The sequence below is a fragment of the Anguilla rostrata genome, chromosome 2 (assembly GCF_018555375.3).
Source record: "Anguilla rostrata isolate EN2019 chromosome 2, ASM1855537v3, whole genome shotgun sequence".
Lineage (NCBI taxonomy): Eukaryota > Metazoa > Chordata > Actinopteri > Anguilliformes > Anguillidae > Anguilla > Anguilla rostrata.
This window is the reverse complement of record NC_057934.1, coordinates 16,248,401-16,271,766: the sequence shown is the minus strand read 5'-3', so window position 1 is coordinate 16,271,766 and position 23,366 is coordinate 16,248,401. Positions and strand designations below refer to the sequence as shown.

Sequence of the window (23,366 nt, the reverse complement as noted above, 5' to 3'; positions counted from 1 at the left end):
TCACGGGGATTACTGATAAAATAAGGGGTGGTTGTCAGCTGATATTTTTGATAAATACAGAAAAGAAAATGCTTATCACTATCATAATTACAGAGAGATTTCAGAGGTTTGGAAAACCTAAAACAGGCAAGACAAATGCAACAAAACAATAAGAAAAAAAAAACAGGCCACAGGTGAACTGATTAACACCAACAATAAACCAATGATGCAATAAATAAAACACTAGGGAGCCCTCTGCTGGAGAACAGCAAATACCATAACACAAAGTGGATTGAGTGGAATGTGGTGATGCAAAAAAGTTTTTTGTCTAATTAACTGGTTGCCACACTATCCAAAATATTTGCATATAGGCATATAATAGTTAACTATATACTCATTAATGACTATTATATGACTATTTTGGGTATCGTAGCTATTACATAACAATACAAGGTTTTACAGTACTCGAGAATGTGTAAAAACTGAATACTGACAAGCGAATCGTTTTGTATTGATTTACAGCAATTCTAATTATATCCAGTTTGGCTTAAAAATGGCGGAATGCCAATGGTTACGCAACATTTTTACTGGAGCTGTTTGCACGGACACCAGCATCTCAAGCTGCAACGCTGCTCTGCTGACGAGGTGCTTTTTCTTTTTTAAACTTCAGTTTCCTCTGAGGAAGCCGGGTCCAGGTCGAGTCGTGCACATCTGCAATCTCCCAGAGGGCAGCTGCACCGAGAATGATGTCATCAACCTGGGGATCCCATTCGGAAAAGTCACCAATTACATTCTCATGCGCTCCACTCATCAGGTAATGACAGACATTAGCTCAGTGGGGTGAAAGGGGGGCAGTTATAATTGGTCTAAATGGTCCAAATGGTCCAATTATTGGCAATGTATTTATTTTTTAAAAAGCATCATGGTAATATTATAACGTTCATTCTTAGTGCTTGACAGTGCACCATAACTATCATTAAACCTTCTTTCTTGTAGATATTTTTGAGGATTTGTGTGGCTCTTATTCATAATCCTGAATTATTTCAGGCTAGTGATACAAGAGCCTTGTAAAAAAAAAAAGCCTCATATTGACTCCTCGTTGTGCGTGTGTGTGTATGTGTGTGTTTTTCACAGGCCTTTTTGGAAATGGCCTATGTTGAGGCTGCTCAGGCGATGGTGAAATACTATCAGCTTAATCCAGCCACAATAAACGAGCAGAAGCTTCTGATCCGGATGTCAAAGAGATACAAGGAGCTACAGCTGAAGGTAGGCTTGCAGCTGCAGTGGTCAGAAAGTGCTCCGAGGTCATGTTCGGCGATTCGAGTGCTTTCCTGGGATGGTCAACTTCAATGATTCATACTTCCATCCATACAGAAACCAGGGAAGGATGTGGAGTCTATCATCCAAGATATTAATTCACAGAGGGAAAGGCATGAGAAACAGGAGATTGACTGGTAAGAATTTGTTTTTAAAAATTAGAATCTCCCTTGAAACTGCCCTGGTGAATATTCTCAAAGGAAAATCACATGCTGTGGATCGTTTTATAGGGGGTTTATTTTGGTCACTTGCCCTCTGCACAACAAATATAAAAGACTTGCAAAGACCATCAAGATCTATTTAAAAGCGCTAATGCTATGGCAGAACAGAATCATTTGGCAGGACACGTAGTCTTGCTCTGTCCCTCGGTGACTATAATGTGACTGCGTTGGCATAGGCTTGCGCTGGGCTGTTGTTGCTGGCGGTGATGTGGTTTTGGGTGTCTGCAGCTACCCCCCGGAGCGAGTGAGGTCTCGCAGCCCCGTCAGCCGGTCGCTCAGCCCCCGGTCCCACAGCCCCAGCTTCACCTCCTGCAGCTCTGCCCACAGCCCCCCCGGGCCCTGCAGGGCCGAGCGGAGCAACGGCCTAGGGCCCCGGCACCCGTCCTGGGACTGGTCTTCGCACGCGTGGCAGGACGAGAGGGACGAGGCCTGCTGGAGGAACGGGGACGGGGACCAGCCCGGCAGCAGGCCCCCCGAGTGGAGGAAGGCCTACTTCCAGCCGACGGACAGGGCGAGCCCGCGGACGACTGAGGAGAGGGCTGAGGGCCAGAGGGGGGGCAGGGACAGGTACACCAGGAGCAGCCCCCAGGCTCCGCCTTTCCTGCCCTACAGAAGCAAAGAGGAGGACTTTTACAAGCAGGAGCCCCCGTACAGGCCAGACAAGCCCTCCAGGCAGGTTTACCAGAGGCATGAGGCGAAGGGAAAGAAGAGGGATACGCCGGAGAACCACAGATCCCGACACTCGGAGTCGGAGCCACCGGGAGATTCCACGGACCACAGGGCCGCCGAGGACAGGAAACAGACCTCCCCAGCCGGGGTGAAGGGAAAGACCCCAAGCAGGAAACAGGAAGTCGAGAAAGTGGTGAGAGAATTTTTAAAAAAAAACAATGTGTGCAAATACCAAGTTTTCAGCACAAAAATAATTATTTTGTAAAAACTATTTTAGACCTGTGTGCATGCTAAAACAGGTCACAGAGATCCATACGTGTGCATTGAAGAGCTACCAAATGAGCTGCAATAAAAAGACTACACCCTTATGTCTATTGCAAATATTCATGTTACTGTAGAGAATCTGTGATTCTTTTTAATAAAGGTTATCTTTGATAGAAGAATAGGGCTTTAGTAAAAATCCTTGGGTAAAGAATATCTTTGTTTACAACAGTATGTGGACTAGTATCTGTGGTATATAATTGATTAGAAGGTATCTGCTTTTATTTTAGAAGACCGCAACATAGAAGACTGCTATTAAATGAAAATGAAAAACTTAATAAAACAGTCTCCTTGCTCCCATAGTGAAGCTTCGATCAGTGTATACCTGTAGCAGTGCTTGCGGTGAAACACTCACACAGAGGATGATGTGCTTTTCATCCCAGATTTGTATCTGATGTATTAAGGTTTCTATGGATACCATAATGATGAGTGTAAGTCTGGATTCCCGGTCAGTAGACAATGCAGGAGATCACGGGTATGATGAAATAGCGCATGGCTTTATGACATGCTGTAGCTAGTCCACCAGTTATGACCACAGATATTATTACACTACATCTGGAATTTATGAGTGAGGATGAAAGGGATAAGCACAAATATAAAACAGATAAACTGGTATTATTCACATACATCACACAAATCCCAGTTGTTATCTCGCACGATATTGTTGTTGGTTGCTAGATATTATTTGGATCGCAGCATCTGAAACAGCTCTCGGCAAAACATAACAGTGTGTTGAAAGTTGAAAGTCTGTACAGCGTGTATTACAGGGAGAGGAGGCTGAAGAAAAGCAAAATAAGGACAAGTCAAGATCCCCTCTAGGTTCCTGTGAAAACGTGGAGCCCACTGAGTTTGAGGAAGGCAAAAACAATGAGGTGGGTCACCTGCCGATTCAGTTCACTTGCAACAAATTTTATTGCAACAGTACTCACCCAAATTCAATTCAAATTCAGAAGAAAAACAGAACAATCACTGGGTGCTCAAGTATAGAAATATCTACGAGCTCCGGAGATCAGGACGAACCAACAAGGTGCTCATTGAACAAAAGGGCAGAGATATCTCGAAGGGAGCAAAGAAGGGTGCCTCAGTGCAAAAAGTTTATATAACTGGGCTCACTTCAATGCAGTTCAAGGCGCTCTCGTTGGAGGAAGTAATGAGTTTTGAAAAAGCCTTTATTTGAATTTGTCCATTCAAATTCAATCAATTGAAGGAAGCTGTTATTCACAATTCAGTAAATAAATAAACATTGCCAGAAATGTCGAGCACTGAAATAATAATACAATGAAGTTCAACTGTCAAGCCATGTGAAGCCTGTAGAGTCAGTCCAGTGTTTGCATAACTAGCTCAGAGTCAAGGACAAATGTTGACTGAATGGGGTTTATTGTTATATAGAATATCTAGGGAAGATATTTTTTAATTGAATGTCAATATGACTTTTTGGTTTTGAGTGAATACGCTCTTTGAAAAAAAGAAATTAGCATAGTAAAAAGCCGGTACAATTCAATGATTATTTTAAAAGGTTAAACTAATTCCCAGGCCTCCTATTGACTTGATGAATTGAAACATTTACAGAGCATTGGCCTGTCATCTTATGAGTGAAAATGCAATAATGTTTCAACAGTCAGTAGCTGCTTCTCTTCCTGTGGTTCCATAACTGGATTTTTTTTTTTAATCATCTAAGACATTAATAAAAACACTAATACAAAATATGCATAGCTTGCAATGCACAAAAACATACACGAAAATAGAACAATATTACTACTATGTACTTTTCCGCTAGCACCCAAGCATGTCTGTGCTTTGCTGCTCACATATGCAAACACTAACACAAGCATGATCTCCTTGTATATGGAACTACAGCATTATATATTGTACAATTTCTCCAGAGCACTAATATCCAACAATCAAAGTGGAATGGAAATGGCTGCTCTATGCAGTCCTATAGGCTTATGCCTACAGGACTGCATATGCTAGGCCTCTGCATGGCCTGTGCTTCTTGCAATGTATCATGGCATTACTGACGCTCCATAGCTTCGCTCTACAGGCAGAGCGCTGGGACAGCGGGGAGGAGACGGAGGGGGAGATCTGGTATCCGGGCAACATGGAGGAGCTAGTGACGGTGGACGAGGTGGGCGAGGAGGAGGAGGACGCCATCATCGAGCCTGACCTCCCCACAGAGCGACAGGAAGAGCCCGGGGAGACGACGGCCAGCCAGGACCCAAAGAAGGACCACGTTCGGAATGAGGGGACGAACCGGGAGGGGTGCGCCGACGCCCCACCCGCGCCACGGAAAAAAGCCAATGACGTGTCGTCCAGCGCTGGCTCCGAGGGCCTGGCAGGCGCGGAGCGGCGGTCGGGCACTGACCTTGGCGCCTTTGCTGCCCATGCGTTCCAGGCCGTTGCCACGGACACGCCTCTCAGCCAGCTGCCGCTGGAGGGCCTCTCCAATCACAGGGACGCGTGCGGAGGCAGCAAGCCCACGGACGCTGTAGCTGACTGCAAAACAGGAAGTCTGTTGCTGATCGCCAATGAGGCTCTTAGCAAGGATGACAATCAGGGTGAAAGAAAAGGTACGTTACACATTCATGATATCTTTAACTCCCGTCAAACAATAATATATGTGTTTAGCAATGATTTCTATCAAAACACACTGACTCTCTTTTTCCTAGTTGTCTATTTTGCGGTCTAAAATATTGAGGAAATTTTCACACCATTTTCAGTTGCTTGAATTCATGTGCTGAATTATTTGTTTTAGATGTCCACGGTACTTTGCTTAGACAGTCTCCCAGACAGCTAGGTGTTGCGGTGATAACAGCCTACTCACCATCATGGGAACAGGAGAAGGTCTTCAATGAAAACAGCATCCCACTGGGTGAGAGCATTATTAAAAACATTTTTTTACTCTTTTTTAAAATTAAAAACCACCTATTTGTGATTAATGAATTATTAATTCAACTGTTGTATTTGCATGAAAACACAACATAATGTTTAAACACCCGATGAGTAACTTAATTGGCATTTGAAATGAGACCCAGAGACTGTGACACACTTCTTTAATTAGATGTACCAAGCTCACACCAACTCTCTTCAAGGCAAATTTATAAATACTTGGCATGTCCAGCACTTTACTTCTTATTTATTTGAATGAATTTTTTTCGGGGCGGGGGGGAGGGAGATTGATGGCTCCAGTACAAGACATCTCAAACTAAACAGTTTTGTTTGACTAAGCAGTTAGTGTACTGGTATTGGTGTGAAGGTGTGAAACAGCTCACTGGAAATTGTATTTTTAGTCACAGTACACTTGACTTGGAATGATATCTAGTTCAGTACAGTCATTTGGTTACATGTGCTGACTTCATTTCAGTACGATTCGCACAGAGACATAATTGTCCACCAACCTACGTACTCGCTAAATAAGTGGTGATGTGTTGCTATGGTTTAATTAGTAATACTTTTTTTAGGTTGTGTATTTCTAACCTGGGAAATTGACGTAGTATATATATATATATACACAGTTGACATACATTTATGTGAGTAGTTTAAAAAAAAATGCATGTTCTACCTTTAACCATAGATCAATAAAGAATATATTGTTGCTTAAACATAGCACATCAACCTGGTTTTTTATTTTTTATTAATGCATTTTAAAGTAAAACTTAAGATATGCTGCTCTCATATCTACAAGTAGAACTCAGTTGACTGCAAATGCTGGTGTATATTATGGGCTGTTTATTTATTATCCTGATGACATGTTCAGGAGTGGAGTTCATCGTGCCTAGGAGCGGCTTTTACTGCAAGCTGTGCGGATTATTCTACACAAGCGAGGAGAAGGCCAAGACCACCCACTGCAGGAGTAAAGTGCATTACAGGAACTTGCAGGTGAGCCCTATGCTGACCAATCAGCAAACAGCATTCTGTCAAATTAAAGACCACAATAACCGGAGTTGCTCAAATAGACAGCCCAGTAAACGGTTTGACGCAATGGATGCATTTCTTGGCCCCAGATCCCCTCCTTAAGAGGGTCTGTGCCGCTTAAGATGGGAAAGCAAACATGAACGCGCTCCAGGAACTGTTTCAGTCCCCACTGTGGATACTTCCTGCCCACTTTTAGTTCCTACAACTGGGTGGAAAAGGGGTTAATGTTCCTACAGCATTATAAAAATGCCATCATCATCTGGCAATGTCCCAGGAACATTGTGTGAACATTATGTTCTAGCTGAAAATGTAACAGTGCATTAGCTATAATAGCCCTATCAATTAATGAGGGTCTGCAAAGTTGTAAATGGTGGAAGTTGTCTCTACTAGCTTAACAGCAGATTTTGTTTCAGCCTTGTTTGTGACAACCACACAGCATTTTGATGCACCTTTTTTATTTTATTTTTCTTAACACATGCTCTTTTCTATTTGAAAATATAACTAACGTCTTGTGTAATTCCTAACAGTTGTTTTTGGTCATTCATACCGAACAGCGCCAATGGTTGAACTTAATTGGCCCAAGTTTATTGTTTCTAAGGATGTGATATGGGACTGAAATCATGAAATATTGTTTTTTAATTTTTTAAATTTAGTTTTAACAGGTATTGACAAGGAAAAATATTATATTGCCAAGAGGAAAGAAAGGTGCCAAAGTTATGTCAGCGTTTGCTACCCTATCCTGAGACAAAGCATTAGAGGGAAAAGTCAGTCAGTGACCGAGTAACTGAAACCTCTTGCCTCCCACTGGCCTTGAGGCAAGCACTTTTGGTGCAGACGTAAGGCCCCCAGAGCTCAGGCAATATCACAGCTTTAACTGTGACACGGGCTGAAGAAACTGCAGCCTGGTTGGACAGCTGAGAAGAGGGGGAGAGGGAGAGAAAGCGTGGCCGTGTAATCTCCATGGTGTCTGAAGTGAATTTGACCGACGAGTGAGAGGTGCGGTGAGCGTTACTTCGCGGTGGAAGAGCGCTCTCGTCCCCCGGTCCCTGGTGCGTGGCAAGACCAGCGGCGTGGGGGCCGTTCAGCTGCCGCTGCGGATCCCTCCCCCACAAACCCCCCAACTCCCCCAGGTCCCCCCAGTGGACCGAGGCTGGGCCGCGCACATTCTCAGCTGGATTATATTGCTCATTAGCGCTCCGGACGCTAAGGTCTGGTCGCAGCTGAAACCCCGCGGAGGAAATACTCCCTGACATTTTATGGACCGCGTTCCGGAGCGAAAAAGCTCGGAAACAGTTGCGCTGTCGGTCAAACCCAGAAAGGAGGGGCGGGGTGGGCTCCCCCCCCTGTGCAGGAACAGCGCGTTCTTCATCTTCACCCACGGACGTGTCGGGATTCTCCAGCATAAATCACTTGTGATTAACAGGACTTTGGAGAAAATGGTCTTTGATCCCTGTGCTCCTTTAATGGCAAAGCTCCCGGACACACAGAAAGCATCTGCCTGTTACAGCACTCTCCTCTTTTTACACTTTCCACTTCGCTGATTTTTCTAATAAATCTTTGAAAGTGCACTGCCTCGTAAATTGGATTAAAAACCTGCCGATGCTTATGAATAAAATATATATGAGTGGCATTTTTGTTATTTGAAAATGTGAATAACTTTCTGGAAAGTTGCAGGTTCTCGTTCGCGTGAAGAGGCTGATTCACGTAGTGACAGTAACTTTTTCAGTTGTTTCAATTGGCCTTTTTACACAATGCGAGTGCAAATGTGTGGTTTACGCCTTTTCTGATGTCTTTCTGGTGTCTTCTGTCTGCAGAAGTATCTGAGTCATTTAGCAGAGGAGAGCATGAACAAACAGAGCGTGCTCACTGGCCCGGCTTCCACAGAGTAGCAGGGGACTGGCCCTGCCCCGTGACTCCGGAGGACCCAGCAGGGCCAAAATGGGGCCGTGTTCCGCAAATGGATATATCCACGGGGAAGCAGAGGACTTTGGGTAAATCAGCAGGATCATGCACTGAATCTATAATTAAATGAATGAATGTTTTTTTTTTAACCAAATAAATATATCCCTTTCATTTAAAGACCTAAAATAAGGTTTAAATAAATTAATAACTCACAGATGATTTTTCTTGGTTAATATCACATCATGATGGTTTCAAAAAGTACTAGTCGAAACTATTGTATGCTTCAGGACATTAAACCCTCTTACAACCAATGGGAATGTTAACAGATTGCCACATATTCTACAGAGTTTAAGAAGAAACAAGAAGTGTACAGCATATATACAAATACTAAAGATATTTCTGTAAATTTTATTTATTTTCAGATGTAGAGGAATTTATTTTGTTAATATCTGAAAGTGTTACATGTTGAGTTCTTTTGAATTTTAGAAGCAGCTGAAGACCATTATTATTATTATTATTATTATTATTATTATTATTATTATTATTATTATTATTAATTGTGCCTAGCCATGTCATATTAGTAGCAACACTAATTTATTTACTAATTTATAAAAACAGGAGACTTCTGAGGTTACTATTTGCTCCTGTTCAGTTTATCTTTTAATAGTCTCTTTGTTACTTCCACAGCAGACCAGTATGCTATGGTCTTAGAGGCCCTGCTTAGTTTATTCCACAGACTCTGTGATGCTCCACCCTGGCCTTTGAAGTCTGGTTCTCTCTTTCCTCACATGTTAGGGAAATCACCCTTAAATGTGCCAAAATAAAGACGGGCACAAACCTTTACTTATTTAATTTTCTTTCAGATTTACCCTCCAAAATGAAAACAGAGGCATGGATTCAGTCAACATTTGTCCTTAACTTTGAATTACACAGTGCGGGGCCAAGTAATTTTGGCGATTGCCGAACTTGCCAATCAGTGTATAAGAAAAAAACAACATTTTCAATTCATCATGAGTCAAAGTAAGATGTATGTTGATTCAATCTTAGCCAGACTGCTTATTTTCAAGAAATGTACACTATTTGTGCCAAGTACATGTGCCAAATTTTCTTTCTCAATGCCACCCTTCAACGGCTACCATATTCACTTCTTTAATGCAGCTAAAGCAGCGAATGTGAATAAGACTGACTACTCTGGCTGGGTCCATTCCTTTTCCAGATTGTTTGTCTTTGCGATTATAAGAGTAATTCCTGTGTACCCCAATAGTAATATTTGGATTTTATGCCCCAGAATTAAAAAAATAAAATGGTATATGGTCAGTTATCATGATGAACCAGGATTTGGAGTGAGGGAGTGGGCTGGGGAGTTGGGTATTTGCAAGGTGTCCGAATCTGCTCATGGGAAACAGAATGAAATGCAATATCTGAACTCTTTTGTAAAATTTGTTGTTTGTGGTTTCTGAAGTCATTGTTAATAAACAGGCTTTTATGCAATACGGACACCAAAAACATCCTGAACAAGGGATTACTGTAAAGATACTTGAACTGGACCATGTGCGCTTTTTATTTATTGCAGTTTAATAAATAGTAATATACATAAATATATTATTATGTATTCATATAAATAAATAATTCAAATGTAAGTGTGTGGTGATTTGGTGTAATGGGATGATGCACACTGGATTTTGACGTTGTCTTCTTTCTCTTTTATATACTGTGAAAACTCTGGGACCCGGAATTCAGCGGGCTTATTAGTTCATTGTTTTTAACAAGGGGTGTTCTTAAACACATATTTAAATAAACATTTTGAAAAAAAGTAAAAGGTTGTGCTTTCATGTATTTATTTCTTTATTTTACTCACATTTTTACCCAATTTGGAGTTTACTGTACAATTGTGTTCTTCCAATCACTAAAAGTTTGTGAATTTGGGAAAGCGTATACATGCATGTGCCCTTCAAACATAATGTGAGCCACTGCTTCTTCTCACTCTAATGCACCACTTAAGTTTGTACAGACTCTGGGTCAGAGTGTGCTGCTTAAACAGGCACTGTGGACACTGTGTACTAGAGGGAGGCGCTGGTGCACAATGAGACAAGTCCTCCGGGAGACAGAAATCCCTCACTATCTTTGTGACACTACAGTCAGTTATGTTACGTGCTACAGGGCAGCCAGCCAGTCAGCACTGTTAGCTCCAGTCCAGATTCAATACCAGGCCGAGGGCCCCATTAAACTTATGCCCGTTTCTTTTTTTTTTTACATGTAGTAGAGATCCACATTGTGGCTGGAAAAAAAAAACATTCTGTAAAGATGCTAATAATTTGTGCTCCTGAGTGACGTATCTAATGCTAAAACAGTAATACGCCTCATGATCTGAAATTAAACATGATCAAACCAGTGCAGAATATGTTTGGGAGACAGATGAAATGATACGTGATTGTAACCTCACCTGGAGAAGGAGGGTTTAAGTCAGAAGGATATTACTTGCATCATCATGTAAAAGCAACTCTGCTGGTCTGTTGGACACCTGTGATTGGTTATCCTTTGGCAGAGTAGCAGTGCAGCCCAGCTGGTCGATTGCTGGGTGGGAAATAGAGAAATAGAAGCTGTGTGCTAGTCTGCAGGTTCCGCAGGTGACAGAGGACACTACGTCAATGGGGCTCACCTCCGATTGCAAAGATGAGTGCAAAATCTATTTTTTCAACTACCATTATTCTATCACACCACCAGTAATATGTCACATTAAGTAAGGGCTTTTCAAATTCAGACCTGGGGACCACTGTGTATAGAATTTTAATTAATTAATTTATTTATTTATTTATTTATTCAGATTAAGTTTCCATAATTTTAGCTGTTAATTGACTCTTTACCTCTGAAGGGCCTATATTACCAACAGCTAATTAATTCATATGGTATGATGTTATTTCACAGTCAATTGTCAATGCCACCTGACAGTTCATGCCAATGGTGTTCACTTATACTCTTCAGCATTCCTGTCCCTGAGATTGCATAGACATGTCCATCAGCCAGTATCTGGAACAACAGGTAATCAAATTCACAGTACATGAGGAAGGATGAAAATGAGATAAATGTTTATATTTATACATATATATTGTAAACTATGTTATATGATGGCCCTTGGGTGGTGACTAAAGCTAGCAGTATATTGGAATTTATCAGTTGGGCCTGATGGATCCAACAACAGATTCATGTTAGCAGTAATTTTAATTCAGTCCAGGACTGTAGTTGATGTACAGGAAGCAGGAATAATGTGGAGAGTTTGATCCCCCAAATTATTATTCAAATTATTAAATGATTTTATATCATCCATAAACTTGACTTCATAAACAAGGACGCATGGAGCTGAATTTTAACTGGGCTGTATAAAAACACAAAATAAAAGCCTAATCAAGTAGGTAGGCAGGAAGTAGGGGACTATAAGTTAAAAAAAAAAAAAAAAAACTAAAACAGGAAGTAGTCAAGCTCCAAACAAAAGGGTTACGACAAATTCAAGGAAATTGCTCCCCCATGTGGTGATTTGGATCCCGTTTTGGCCTTCCTATTCTGTAAAGTATGTTTGTGACTGTATTTACAATAAATACACCGCATACAGTATAAACTCTACTCTCACTTTTAAATCATGCTTGTTCTTGAATCATTTGTTAATTCTTATGTGAAAAATAGAAGTAGTTTGTTTATTAATAAAACCATTAAAATCATTCTATCACCATATGGTTAGCTCCATCACTGACACAATAGATGACTACTGTCAGCAAAATGATTTGGGAAAACGGGATATAATTAAACATTATCCTTGGCATACCAATTAAATAGGTCTATTATGTTCCCTGTATAACCACGGAAGTCATCATGTTATGATTCATTCGAAATTCATTGTGCACTGATCACGTAGACCTATTGCGAGTTGTGAACACATGGATGTTGTAAAAATACAATAACAATAACGCCAAGAAATACAGTATGTTTGTCTCCAAATAAAGCAATATGTCGTTCAGTATATAAGCTATATTTATTTGAAGGAAACAGCCTCAAATGCTCATACTAAACAGTTTTTAAAACATCTTCTCGGTTCACTCTACGTAACCAAATATCGTCCTCCTCCCCCTTCACCAATTTATACACGCTCGGTGGGAGAGAAGATTTTTATTATGAAACCTATCAATAATAGTTCCCTTTTCTATCCATGTAATGTAACATTTTTTTTCTCTCGTCCACACAAGGCAGCTTTTATTCGTCCGCCTTTGAGACCGCCCAACACTGAACATGGAATAGGCAGGCTACAGTACTCGGTTACGTAACTTTAACAATCCATGAAGTCATCACCATGGCAAGTCGTTGTCAATTTAAATGACAGTTTTTTCTTTTACTTATCGCAGCTACTTCTTGCGTAAGCACTAAAATGAAAATAGTAACGTTAACATCATTGCAGACATCATCTGTAATCTAATGTAATGCTCGAATTTTTAAAGTAACACAATCCAAAATTTGATGCATCATGCGGTTATCGCTGGCGAACCACCAAAAGCAGATGGCAGCACACTCCAAATTGTTTTCTATCCAGCTAACGTTATATCCTGTTACAGAAATATGTAAAAAGAATCCTCCTGGGTCGTTCCCATTGGTGTCTCGCCTCATCCGCCTCCACACGTAGACCAATAAGAAATCTGAAGAATGGCGTCATATGACAGTGTTGCTGGGCAGAGAACACAAAAACAGCAGCAACACACTTCAACTTACAGCTTAGACAGGGTATTGACTGGTAAGTGATTTGTTTACCATTTTAGTTCCTGTAAAGAACGTTAGTGACTGCAAAATGCATTCGTGTAAATATGATAACATTCTAGCTAGCTTGCTAACTGGCTTTGTCTACGTTCTGAATATATTAGTACGCTAGCTCGCAATTATTTGATTATTTCTATCAGCAGCTGATCGCGAGTTAGTAAAACCTAACAACTTGCAAGCCTGCCCCAGGCTAGCAAATTTCATGTGAGCAATAAAAGTTTATGCGTATGCTGGTAGTTGGCTAGTTTATTGTCGACAAAGAATGCAATATTCTGCACAGTTTGCATGGACAATATACTACGCATGCAACTTAGATCGCCAGCAAGTTCAAGATGCATTTTTTATATAACCTATTCACAAGACGTTAGGGATATTGCAGTGATAGAGTTAGCTGGCTGTGGATCTTAACTGATTTGAGCCGGAAATTATTGTTGCATGCTCTGCAGCGGGTGGACAGGGAATTGGGTGAGCTTTGTTTTTGGCATGCATCTGAAAGGATTCTAAATGGATATGTGTGGCAGTTCAGGTTTGAGTCTTGACCAGCTAACGATTAAACAGCACAGAACACTGTAGGAGCAAAATAAAATACGTTTTTACTTTACTATTTTAGGTGTCAAGAGGTTTTTTCTTCACCGCACGTTTTTATTTTTGCTGCATTTCACTTTTTAAAACCATGGCAACTGAATGCGAGGCATGGCTTAATGCTAACCCAGTAGGTAAGTTAATTATACATCTGGTATGTTTAAAAATGCAGGTTTGTATGTCCGTCAGTGATTTAAAATAATAATAATAAAGTATGTTTCCCTAGAAAATGGTATGCCCTACTTCTGTCATGCATTGATGACTTGTGTATATACTGGTCTAACTAGCTCCGGGTATTCAGTCTGTTCAGTACTTTTTAAGGATTGTCATTCTAGTGTAAGAAACTTTCCTAAACATGAAATATAATGAGCTAACGTTATCATTCAAAACAAAGACCTAGTTGCTTCCGTTATGGTAAGTTGGTCCCGGTTGTCACAATAAACAAAATTTGTTATGTAACATTATGTCGGGCTTAAGGAATGTCAATAAAAAAATAGAATGGCAAGGCGTGCCTGTGCTTTACACATTTATTGACGTAAAGAATTTGTCTTGATAGAGGTAGGCGTCATGAAATAAAAATAAAAATAATACATAATTGATTAGGTACATTTATGTGTGAGTCTCCAAATAGTTTAATGTGCTAGTCTTTCTGATACTCGTTCATAATTATTTTGTAGAACGTTGTGTGTACTATATTCATTGTGCATTCACAGCTTTTGGACAGTGGGATATATATAATGGTTTGTTTTAAAACCAATATGTTATACTTATGCAAGCAGTCTAGCATTCTGTTATCAGTTATCAATTGTGTTGTCATAAAAAGGCTGTTAATCCTTGAAATCTGTTTTCCTGCATGCCCCATATACTGAGATATTGGCCTACCTTAATGTTGATTGCTTCTGCCTGAAAATGGATTTGATTCACTTCTACTCATTTGTAAGGGTTTAAGATAATTATGATTGTTTTTCTGTGTTGTCTTGGCCTCAAAACAATATCAAGGAATTAACTTGTGTAGGGAGATGTAAGGTTATTTGGGATGAGACAACTCTGACACAATTTCACCTGCCACTAAACCGATCACCATAGAGATCATGCAATTCTTTTTAGGAATTTCTAGATGTTTATTGGCCATAGCGGCGAAATTTAGAGTGCGCCCTGACGTTTCATTCCTTCCTCACGCAGAGGCGGACGACCTGAGCGACTCTTTTCTCTCCGGCGATGAGGAGAGAGGGGTCGTCCGGAAGGTTGACAACGAGATCAACGGGAACTGGATCGCCGCTCCCACGTCGTCCATTCATGAGGCCAGGGTGAAGGCCAAGGCCAAGAGGAGGCTGAGGAAGAACTCCTCCAGGGACTCTGGCCGGGGGGACTCGTTGAGCGACAATGGGGACAGCACCCGTGGCCCTCTTGTACCTCCCACCAGCCCCAAGGGCAAACTGCTGGACAGAAGGTCTCGAATGGGCAAAGGGAGGGGCTTGCCAAAGAAAGGTACGTACTCTGGAGTGATTGTTGGTACTAGACTGAGATTGAGAAAATGGTAGGATATTATTTAAATTTTGAAATACTTTACTTCTGTTGACTGTGACCTTATTTATCTTCAGTTACATTAAAACGTCTTCTGTTCAATAAGATCTGCAGTGTCTGTGCAATATGCCTTTAAATGATAACTGTTTGTAGCTCCAGTACGAATAGGGCACTTTGTAATTTTGGTGTAATCTGAGTTGCCATCAAATTGGAACAATACCCACAATGTATTTGTGTGCAGACAACGGAGAAAAAAGTCCCTGCCTGTTTTTATTGGGCAGTGTGCTCAGTGGCTGTAACACTGTAAATAAAAGGAATTAAGCTTAATGATTAAGCTGGTGCAAGTGCAGTGGAAGCATTGTCAACAGATAAAAATCATCTTGCAGTTTTTTTCACAAAGGGACTTTACCACCTGGCCTCCTTTAAAGGGTGGCCTGTGCTGTCAAATCACAACTGTTTGAGCAGATGCACCCATTTTGCTGCAGAGCGCTACATGATAAAACAGCATTTACCAGGCTATTACAGGGCGATGGCTGAAGTGCCAATTTTGTGGTTTTGAAGACTGAATTGTACTAATCTCTATAGAAAAGTAGGGCTTTCACAAAGGCCTTCATGAAACGGACAGCACACGAAGATCTAAGACAGGAGGTGTTTCATGAGACGACTGGTCATCCAGGCACTAATAACACAGGCGTGTGCCAAGTCTTGTTTATATCCGGGCATCCCCTGCTAATGCCGTCTGACTTAGCGCGGCTATTAATCTTGCTGGTTATGTAATCCCAACAACTGCAATTTGGGCCCTGTCGTGTACTGGCGAGCGTCTCTCTGAAGATTTTCTTCGACTGTAATTTGCTACCGAAACAAAAATATTCTCGGTTGATGTGGAATCTCCCCTGGCGGTGAAGGAACAAGATGTACTGAAAAGGGCCTGCACAGTTGACTGAACTAATTATAGATATGTGTTCCAGGTAAGGGGGGCCTAAAGGAAGACTAAAACATGATGACAGTTTGCTCCAGGACAGTGCTTCTTAAATGCAAATCAGTCTGTGTGTACTGGTCAGGCAAATGTTGCCTTGTGTCTCACCAGTGAAATACCTGACATCGATCTCTCCTCCTGCTTACAGTACACTGCCCCTCAGCTAATGTAGGCCAACAGTGTGTGGCAGGAGCTCTGGTTATGCAACGGGAAAGGGAGGTCTACGGGGTAAAAGGCACATATGTAAAAAAGAAAAGGTCATGGCTGCATATTACACACTATGCACACAGACTTATGTAAGGTATTTTTTTCCGCTTCACAGAGCCGTGTCTGGGTTGTCGTTTCTTTTTGTGTGCATACGTAGTGATACAGTGCGGTATCGCACAAGCAGGTTTTCGTGCTTTGCGCTGTAAAGCCAATTACACATTCTTCTGTTAAATGGATCTTATCTACAGTTCTTTAACAATGTAGTATGGAATTCTGAGTTATCAGTGCATCACCAACAGACTGTTCATCTTTGACGTCTGTTCTCTGACATGACTGCTAAACTGAGATATTGGCCAGGGCTTCCATTTCTTTCAGGGTTTCTGTATTTTCCATAGGAGTTTATACACAATTTATTTCCTGTGCGACCCAGTCTTTTTCTATTTGTCAGATGAGGAAGTTCATCGGTTTTACTTTTATGAAAATAGAAACTTATATTTCATCTTGTTCCCTTTGCTCCCAGGGAATTCACTCTGACCGTATGCTACAATTAGGTTATTTTTGGATGATACATGGTTAAACCTACATTTCTGTGCTTATTTATGTTTGCTTTGATGGAAATGTTCACAGCCACGCTCCAGATTGCTTGTACGTTCTAACGGATAGTTCGCATGACTGATTACTGAGTGTTGACCAAAGAAAATTAACTGCACTTTGATTTTCAGAGAAAAAGAAATGACTGTAATGTGGCTTGTCAAATACAGCCAATTCCGAAGTTAACACGTGATCCTGGGTAGAATTCCCCCCCCCCCCCCCAACTGGTGGGAACTGCAGTGAGAAATCTTATAGAGCTTCTTTTATGTATCCCTCATTCACAGGTGGAGCGGGGGGTAAAGGTGTCTGGGGACCACCAGGAGAGGTCTACGACCTTGAGGAGGTGGACGTCAAAGACCCAAATTATGATGAAGACCAGGTAATGTCCCTTAGTACTTGCATGCCGGCAAACAATTTGGAGATTGCACCATCTTTTGTGCTGCTAGTCTTTGCATTGCTGTACCCTAGTCTCCCCTCTCTAAGTTCACGGTGTAGTTGAGTAGTGTGTCTTTTGTGAGGTATTGTGTTTATATTGACAAATGCATTGGGTAGTTTGGTTTGCTTAGCATTTCTCAAATTACCAGATTTCATAATGGGGGGCCAATTTAAAATTAGGTCTAACAGGCCATTTTCACAGTGCTAGAATTAGGGTCACGTAAGTTGGAGCCAATAAAACACGTTTGCTTCTCCCTTCACATTACCCACAATGTCTTGCAATAGCACACTAAATGTTATCATCGCCTTATATTGTTTTGAGAGCTTGGACATTGCCTGTAATCCAAAGCTGAACGTTTGTAAGATAAAAGACTCCTTATTACAGTTCGTAGTGTACCCTTGCCTACTCCTGGCAGTGTGCCGGCGAGCAGCAGTAACTGTTGACCTTTAAGTGTTTACCTCCTCAGTCTTTATTGCTGACAACTTGTGCCAACTTGCTTTTTGAGTAGACTAGCACCTATAATGCTAATAGGTTGATCTGTCATGCATCAGCATGACCAAAAAAAAAAACGATTTAAAATCTGAAGTGTGTCAGTGTGCTTGGACAAAATGGGGGGAAAGGGTGTAGGTCTGTCCTAGGACTTGGTTAGGGATCGTAACTTTCCGTTTGTGAATTGTGCCACTGATGGATTGAACCGCATCCTAGGAAAATTGTGTGTATGAGACCGTGGTGTTGCCTCTGGATGAGAAAGACTTTGAGAAGACGGTAACACCAATCGTGCAGGAGTATTTCGAGCACGGGGACACCAGTGAAGTGGCGGTAAGTCTGAAAGGTCTTCACCTTAGATTAAAATAAATAAATAAATAAAAGTTTTTCTTGCCACCCTCTGGAACCAAGATGAACACACTAAAACAATTGGCAAGTAAGTCTCACTGGTGTGAAATGGTAGCCTGTGTGGCCTAGGTGTATTATTGGGGAGAACTAATGCGGGAGCCACCCAAGACACCCTGGCCAACTTAAACCCGCCCTACCTCTAGAGGGAGTCAATTGTGTCCTACAACAGCAGGCTTCAGGTCCTAGTTGATTAAGCCCCCCCCCCCCCCCATGAGTCATAAATCTGTGCTGTCTCAGCCATGGGGCCAGCCTGCTCTTTTGGCAAGTGCCTTTACCGTGGATTCTGTTTTTAACAGCCTATATTTGCATAATGTCCACAATAGGAAGCCTTATTGTCATGTGTCACCATGACGCGCGCTCGTCCTGAGGAAAACTGCTCTGGAAGGTGGGAAGGCCGCAGTAATAATGAAGCGGCGTCTCGTTCTAATGAAGTGTTACCGCTCTGCCCCCGGCGGTGTGGGTTTGGGCCCTCCAGGAGCTGCTGGCGGAGCTGAACCTGGGCCACATGAGGAGCGGGGTGCCCATGCTGGCCGTGTCCCTGGCCCTGGAGGCCAAGGCCAGCCACAGGGAGCTGACGTCCCGGCTGCTGTCGGACCTGTGCGGGCGGGTGCTCTCCCTCCGGGACGTGGAGACCGCCTTCCACAAGCTGCTGCGCGAGCTCCCGGACCTGGTGCTGGACACCCCGGGGGCGCCGCAGGTGAGAGTGCCGCCGGGAGGTAGGGGGGCGTTCGGTTAAATTGATGTGACATTTGAGAGCGAGAGAGGGTAAGCAAACATAACTGGGGGGCCTCGACGCCAACACAGGAAACTATCAAACAAATACAAAACCAGCCGACTTTATTCTGTTCTGAAGGGGGGACCCGGCAGAAGGTCCCATGAAATCACTGGACTCCTCTGTCCAAAAAGTCACCCACTGGCTTGGTTAACAGTAAGCTTGCTGAAATTTGACGGCGATCATCTGGCAATCGCTTCTAGTCTAGCGGTGATGTTACAGCTCGTGATCTGTTCCTGCGTTCTGCAGCTTCTCTTTTTTTTCTTGTTTTGTTTTGAACGAATGTGGCTGTGGTTGACAGGAAGCGCTGTGAGGTCGGCTCAGCAGCGGGTGGCTCTGATGTCACCGCACCTCGGTCGGCCAGAGATGAGTTTCAGCTCTTTTCTTTCAGGCGCAGAGACGCTGGGCTCTCTCACCATTGTCTCTGTGTCAGCAAACTGCTGGCTCAGCGTAGGGAGTTTAAAGGGCCCTCTCTGTCTCTTTCTCTCTCTTGCTCTCGAGTTCTCTTTTCTCTCTATCTTTCTCTCTTGCTCTCTCGATCTCTTGCTCTCTCTCTGTCTTTCTGTCTTGTTCTCTCTCGATCTCTTGCCGTCTCTTTCTCTCACTTTCTGTTTCTTGCTCTCTCTTGCTTTCTTTTTCTCTGTCATTCTCTCTCTACATTACATTACATTACAGGCATTTGGCAGACGCTCTTATCCAGAGCGACGTACAACAAAGTGTATAACCATAACCAGGAACAAGTATGACGAAACCCCTAGAGAGAAGTACCGGTCCAAGTGCAGGGAACAACCGCATAGTTCAACTTGGACCCTGATGGTTAAACTGATTAACACTAACAACGAGAACGGCAACAACGCAATCTATGGAAAAAATACAAGTAGTCATTAAGACAGTTAATGCACCTAGTCACCTACGAAACAGCTGCCTAGTTACAACCCTAAGTTTAGTCATTTACAGGGGGGACGGGAGGGAGGGGGAGAGGTGCAGCCTGAAGAGGTGAGTCTTTCTGTCTTGTTCTCTCTCGATCTCTTGCTGTCTCTTTCTCTCACTTTCTGTTTCTTGCTCTCTCTTGCTTTGTTTTTCTCTCTTGCTTTCTCTCTCACTCTCTGTATTTCTCTTTCACTTTCTCTGTTGTGCTCTCTCTCTCTCTCGTTCCCAAACAGGACGAGCTTAGTCCCAGGCAGATGCGCAGCAGTCTCTCACAGAGTCTGCCCAGAGACAATGGCAGCTGACCACAGCCTTTGTTCTCTTCAGAATCACTAGGCCAGCTTTTTCTTCTGTCCGAGTCACTGCACGAGCGGCTCGCGGTAAACAAATAAACGCCGCCTCGTTGCCAGCGTTACGCTACGGACTGCACAGGCCCCTAGCGGCTCATTTTATCGTACACATTTCGTAAAGGCCCAGATTTTATTTTTTCCGGAGTAAAATGTGGGTACACTATAATAGCGTGAACCAGATTGGACCACAGAGGAGACGGCATCCTCTTTGGCAACGTAGTTATTTTGCAGTAACGGCCATAAATATTCCAGCTGGCTGTCACTGGGCTGAGAGTGCGGTAACTCGCGTTGCTGCCGTAACGTTATGTAATGCAGCCTGAAGCTAACGCGTGCATTTTCTTTCCTTGTATTGCAGCTTGTTGGCCAGTTCATTGCTCGAGCGGTCAGGGATGAAATCCTGTCCAAAAGTTACATTGAGAGCTACAAAGGGAAAGTGGACTGTGAGCATGCAAGGTATAGATTTTTCTAATATTTATATTTCTTAGACATTCACAGCCTCGTCTCGTATCGTGCTGGAAATATGTATTTATGTAACCATGACTTTTTATTTTAATATTCCTTCAGTGCACCTCACATCCATATAATATATGGTATAACAAACAGTGAATGCCAAGATTACTTTTGAATGGCAGAATTTACTTTGATTGACAGGGCAGCGCTGGACAGGGCGACCGTGTTGCTGAAGATGAGCAGGGGGGGACTCCGCATAGACAACCTGTGGGGATCGGGCGGGGGCCAGAGACCTGTCACCCAGCTCATCAAAGAGGTGAGGGGCGTGGGCTTGCAGTGTGATGGACTGTTCATTCCCCAATAACACCTCCTGTTTATGGGTAGCATGTAACATACATGTTCTAAGTGTTATTCAAGGGTTGCATATTATGTGATGTTGGTGTATGTCAAATTAAAGTTCATCTGTCAAAAAATTCATAGACTTTTGAATAATATTAGCAAAAAAGGAATGTAATGCATCGATATATGAAGAAAGGACTCCTAAAAATGAAGAACATTTATCTGGATATGAAATCTGCTGTAGACTTTCCACATTCATATTTCATGAGGTTATTTTGCATTCCATGGTGGATATTTATTTCAATATCATTGCAAGCTTGAGCATGTGACACACAAAATGCCATATTCCCACTCTCCTGAGAGCTCTGAACATTTCAAACAACTGCTTTAAATTATAATTTATCTGTTTGTCACATGCTTAGCCCAATGCTGCCACTTTGGCTTGGCCAGGATTTGCTTACACGTACTTGCGTTGTGTCTGTATCAGGTTAATCTGCTTCTGAAAGAGTATCTTCTATCTGGAGATGTGGTGGAGGCAGAGAGATGTTTGAGAGAGCTGGAGGTTCCGCACTTCCACCATGAGTTTGTCTATGAGGTAAGGCCCTCGTGCATTTTTTTGGAAAAAAAAAAATGGATCCAGAAAAGAATTTACAGCACTGGTACATTTGAACCTTAAAATCTGTTTTTATTGCAAAAAAAACAAAAAACGTTAGATGGACTGCACCATCAAACAATTGTCAGCATGTTCATTTTTCGTAATGTGGTGGGCCTGGAATAGGTAGATGAATCAATAAATTTGACTGTTTTGTTTTTTTGTGTTCTGTTCCAATACTAGGCAATAGTCATGGTCTTAGAGTCTAAAGGGGACAAAATATTCAAAATGGTTCTGCAGTTGCTGAAGTTTCTGTGGGAGTCCTCTGTGATCACTGTGGACCAAATGAGAAGGGTAATGGCGCCCTCTTGTGTTTGGAAATTATATCGCCGTTACAAATTCTGCCAGTTGCATAATGACGTGGTAGTGTATCAATTTGGTCTTCTTATCTCTAATCTGCTCGTCATTGTGATTAATGAATGTTGTTCACTTTTTAAATGCAGGGGTATCAAAGAGTTTACATGGAAATAGCAGAAATCAACATTGATGTACCCTGTGCGTATGCTGTATTGGAGCAGTTTGTGGAGAAGAGTTTCAGCGCTGGTATTATAGACAAAAGAATGAGGGACCTCTGTCCTTCTCGGTAGGTACTTTTACCCCCCCCCCCCTCCCCCCCAGTATTGTCCTTTAGGATTTTGCTGCACTGTCAATGTGAAATCAGACTGAGCCCTTGTGTCTTTTGCAATTAACAAAACACAAAATGTCCCATTACATGCATCCGTATATTCACCATTTCCTGGATTATGTGCATTCTGTACAGTTCCAACAACAAATAAGGACAAATTTCCATGTGCATTCAGGATTTTTACAAAAACAAAGTTCACAGTATCCATCTTTTCTTCTCTTTTCATTTTTTTTTTGCTTTATGAATAATGTTATGACCATGCTGTCTGTGAATATTCAAAATGCTGGAATGCCACTCTTTTGTTAAGAGAAATATCTGTTCAGCAAATGATAAACTATTATAAAATGAGATGTAATGGCATAATGTACCTTTTTCATGAACCTTTTATGGATCTGACTGAATTATATCTTGTCTTTTGATTTGCAGTTTATTTAACTCTTTAGAACCCTGTAGTGCCTTGGTACAAAGTGCGCCATGACCTCTATGATCTCAGCTTTGCTCCCCACATAATTCTATATGATCACTGATTGTCAAGTCTTATTTCAGTACAGAATTCTCATAACTATTCAAGAAATGACATCCTAATATCTGAATAATTTGCCCTAACTGATATAAACATAAACGGCCCCACAAAAAAATAATCCGTCCCTACAGACGCGTTTCTGAGATGTACGGCCGTACTAATCTCACGTTCTGTATGTTCGTTTTCCAGAGGTCGCAAGAGATTTGTGAGCGAAGGGGATGGCGGTCGTCTTAAACTGGAGAGCTACTGAGCAGAAACTCTGGGAACCATGTGCCAGTAGTATTCAGAAAACTGGAGCTCATTTGTACAATTCAGATATCTGTCATAACGGTTTGGGTACCAAACACTCCTTTCATTGATAAAGAATGTACATTTTTGGGGAATTTTTATGGGTGTTATG

At 42.0% G+C, this 23,366-nt stretch overlaps 2 protein-coding genes across 5 annotated transcripts in view; both read left to right on the top strand.

Annotated features, from left to right (window-relative positions):
* The window catches only part of rbm20 (RNA binding motif protein 20), a 50,432-nt gene extending 40,292 nt beyond the window's left edge, over nucleotides 1–10,140 (top strand). The window contains exons 6-14 of one of the 2 annotated variants that reach the window (XM_064320794.1): nucleotides 650–793; nucleotides 1,114–1,245; nucleotides 1,354–1,433; nucleotides 1,746–2,379; nucleotides 3,263–3,379; nucleotides 4,549–5,074; nucleotides 5,260–5,376; nucleotides 6,262–6,383; nucleotides 8,234–10,140. In XM_064320794.1, coding sequence (XP_064176864.1) covers nucleotides 650–793; nucleotides 1,114–1,245; nucleotides 1,354–1,433; nucleotides 1,746–2,379; nucleotides 3,263–3,379; nucleotides 4,549–5,074; nucleotides 5,260–5,376; nucleotides 6,262–6,383; nucleotides 8,234–8,308 — 1,947 coding nt within the window. In that variant the 3' untranslated portion in view covers nucleotides 8,309–10,140. The remainder of the gene's footprint in view (nucleotides 1–649; nucleotides 794–1,113; nucleotides 1,246–1,353; nucleotides 1,434–1,745; nucleotides 2,380–3,262; nucleotides 3,380–4,548; nucleotides 5,075–5,259; nucleotides 5,377–6,261; nucleotides 6,384–8,233) is intronic. The other variant, XM_064320795.1, reaches the window with a different exon arrangement.
* A 2,809-nt stretch (nucleotides 10,141–12,949) lies between these two features.
* Nucleotides 12,950–23,349, top strand: pdcd4b (programmed cell death 4b). Of its 3 annotated transcripts, none has more exons than XM_064320789.1 (12): nucleotides 12,950–13,095; nucleotides 13,729–13,834; nucleotides 14,883–15,188; nucleotides 17,283–17,377; nucleotides 18,140–18,253; nucleotides 18,804–19,025; nucleotides 20,733–20,830; nucleotides 21,029–21,143; nucleotides 21,654–21,761; nucleotides 22,002–22,112; nucleotides 22,262–22,401; nucleotides 23,156–23,349. In XM_064320789.1, exons 2-12 carry the CDS (start codon nucleotides 13,792–13,794, stop codon nucleotides 23,214–23,216), a joined length of 1,413 nt encoding a protein of 470 aa, XP_064176859.1. In that variant the 5' UTR covers nucleotides 12,950–13,095; nucleotides 13,729–13,791; the 3' UTR covers nucleotides 23,217–23,349. The 3 variants fall into 3 exon arrangements, with proteins under 3 accessions (XP_064176859.1, XP_064176860.1, XP_064176858.1); XM_064320788.1 differs by lacking the exon at nucleotides 12,950–13,095 and adding an exon at nucleotides 13,378–13,583; XM_064320790.1 differs by lacking the exons at nucleotides 12,950–13,095; nucleotides 18,140–18,253 and adding an exon at nucleotides 13,375–13,583.
* The last annotated feature ends 17 nt before the right edge of the window (nucleotides 23,350–23,366 follow it).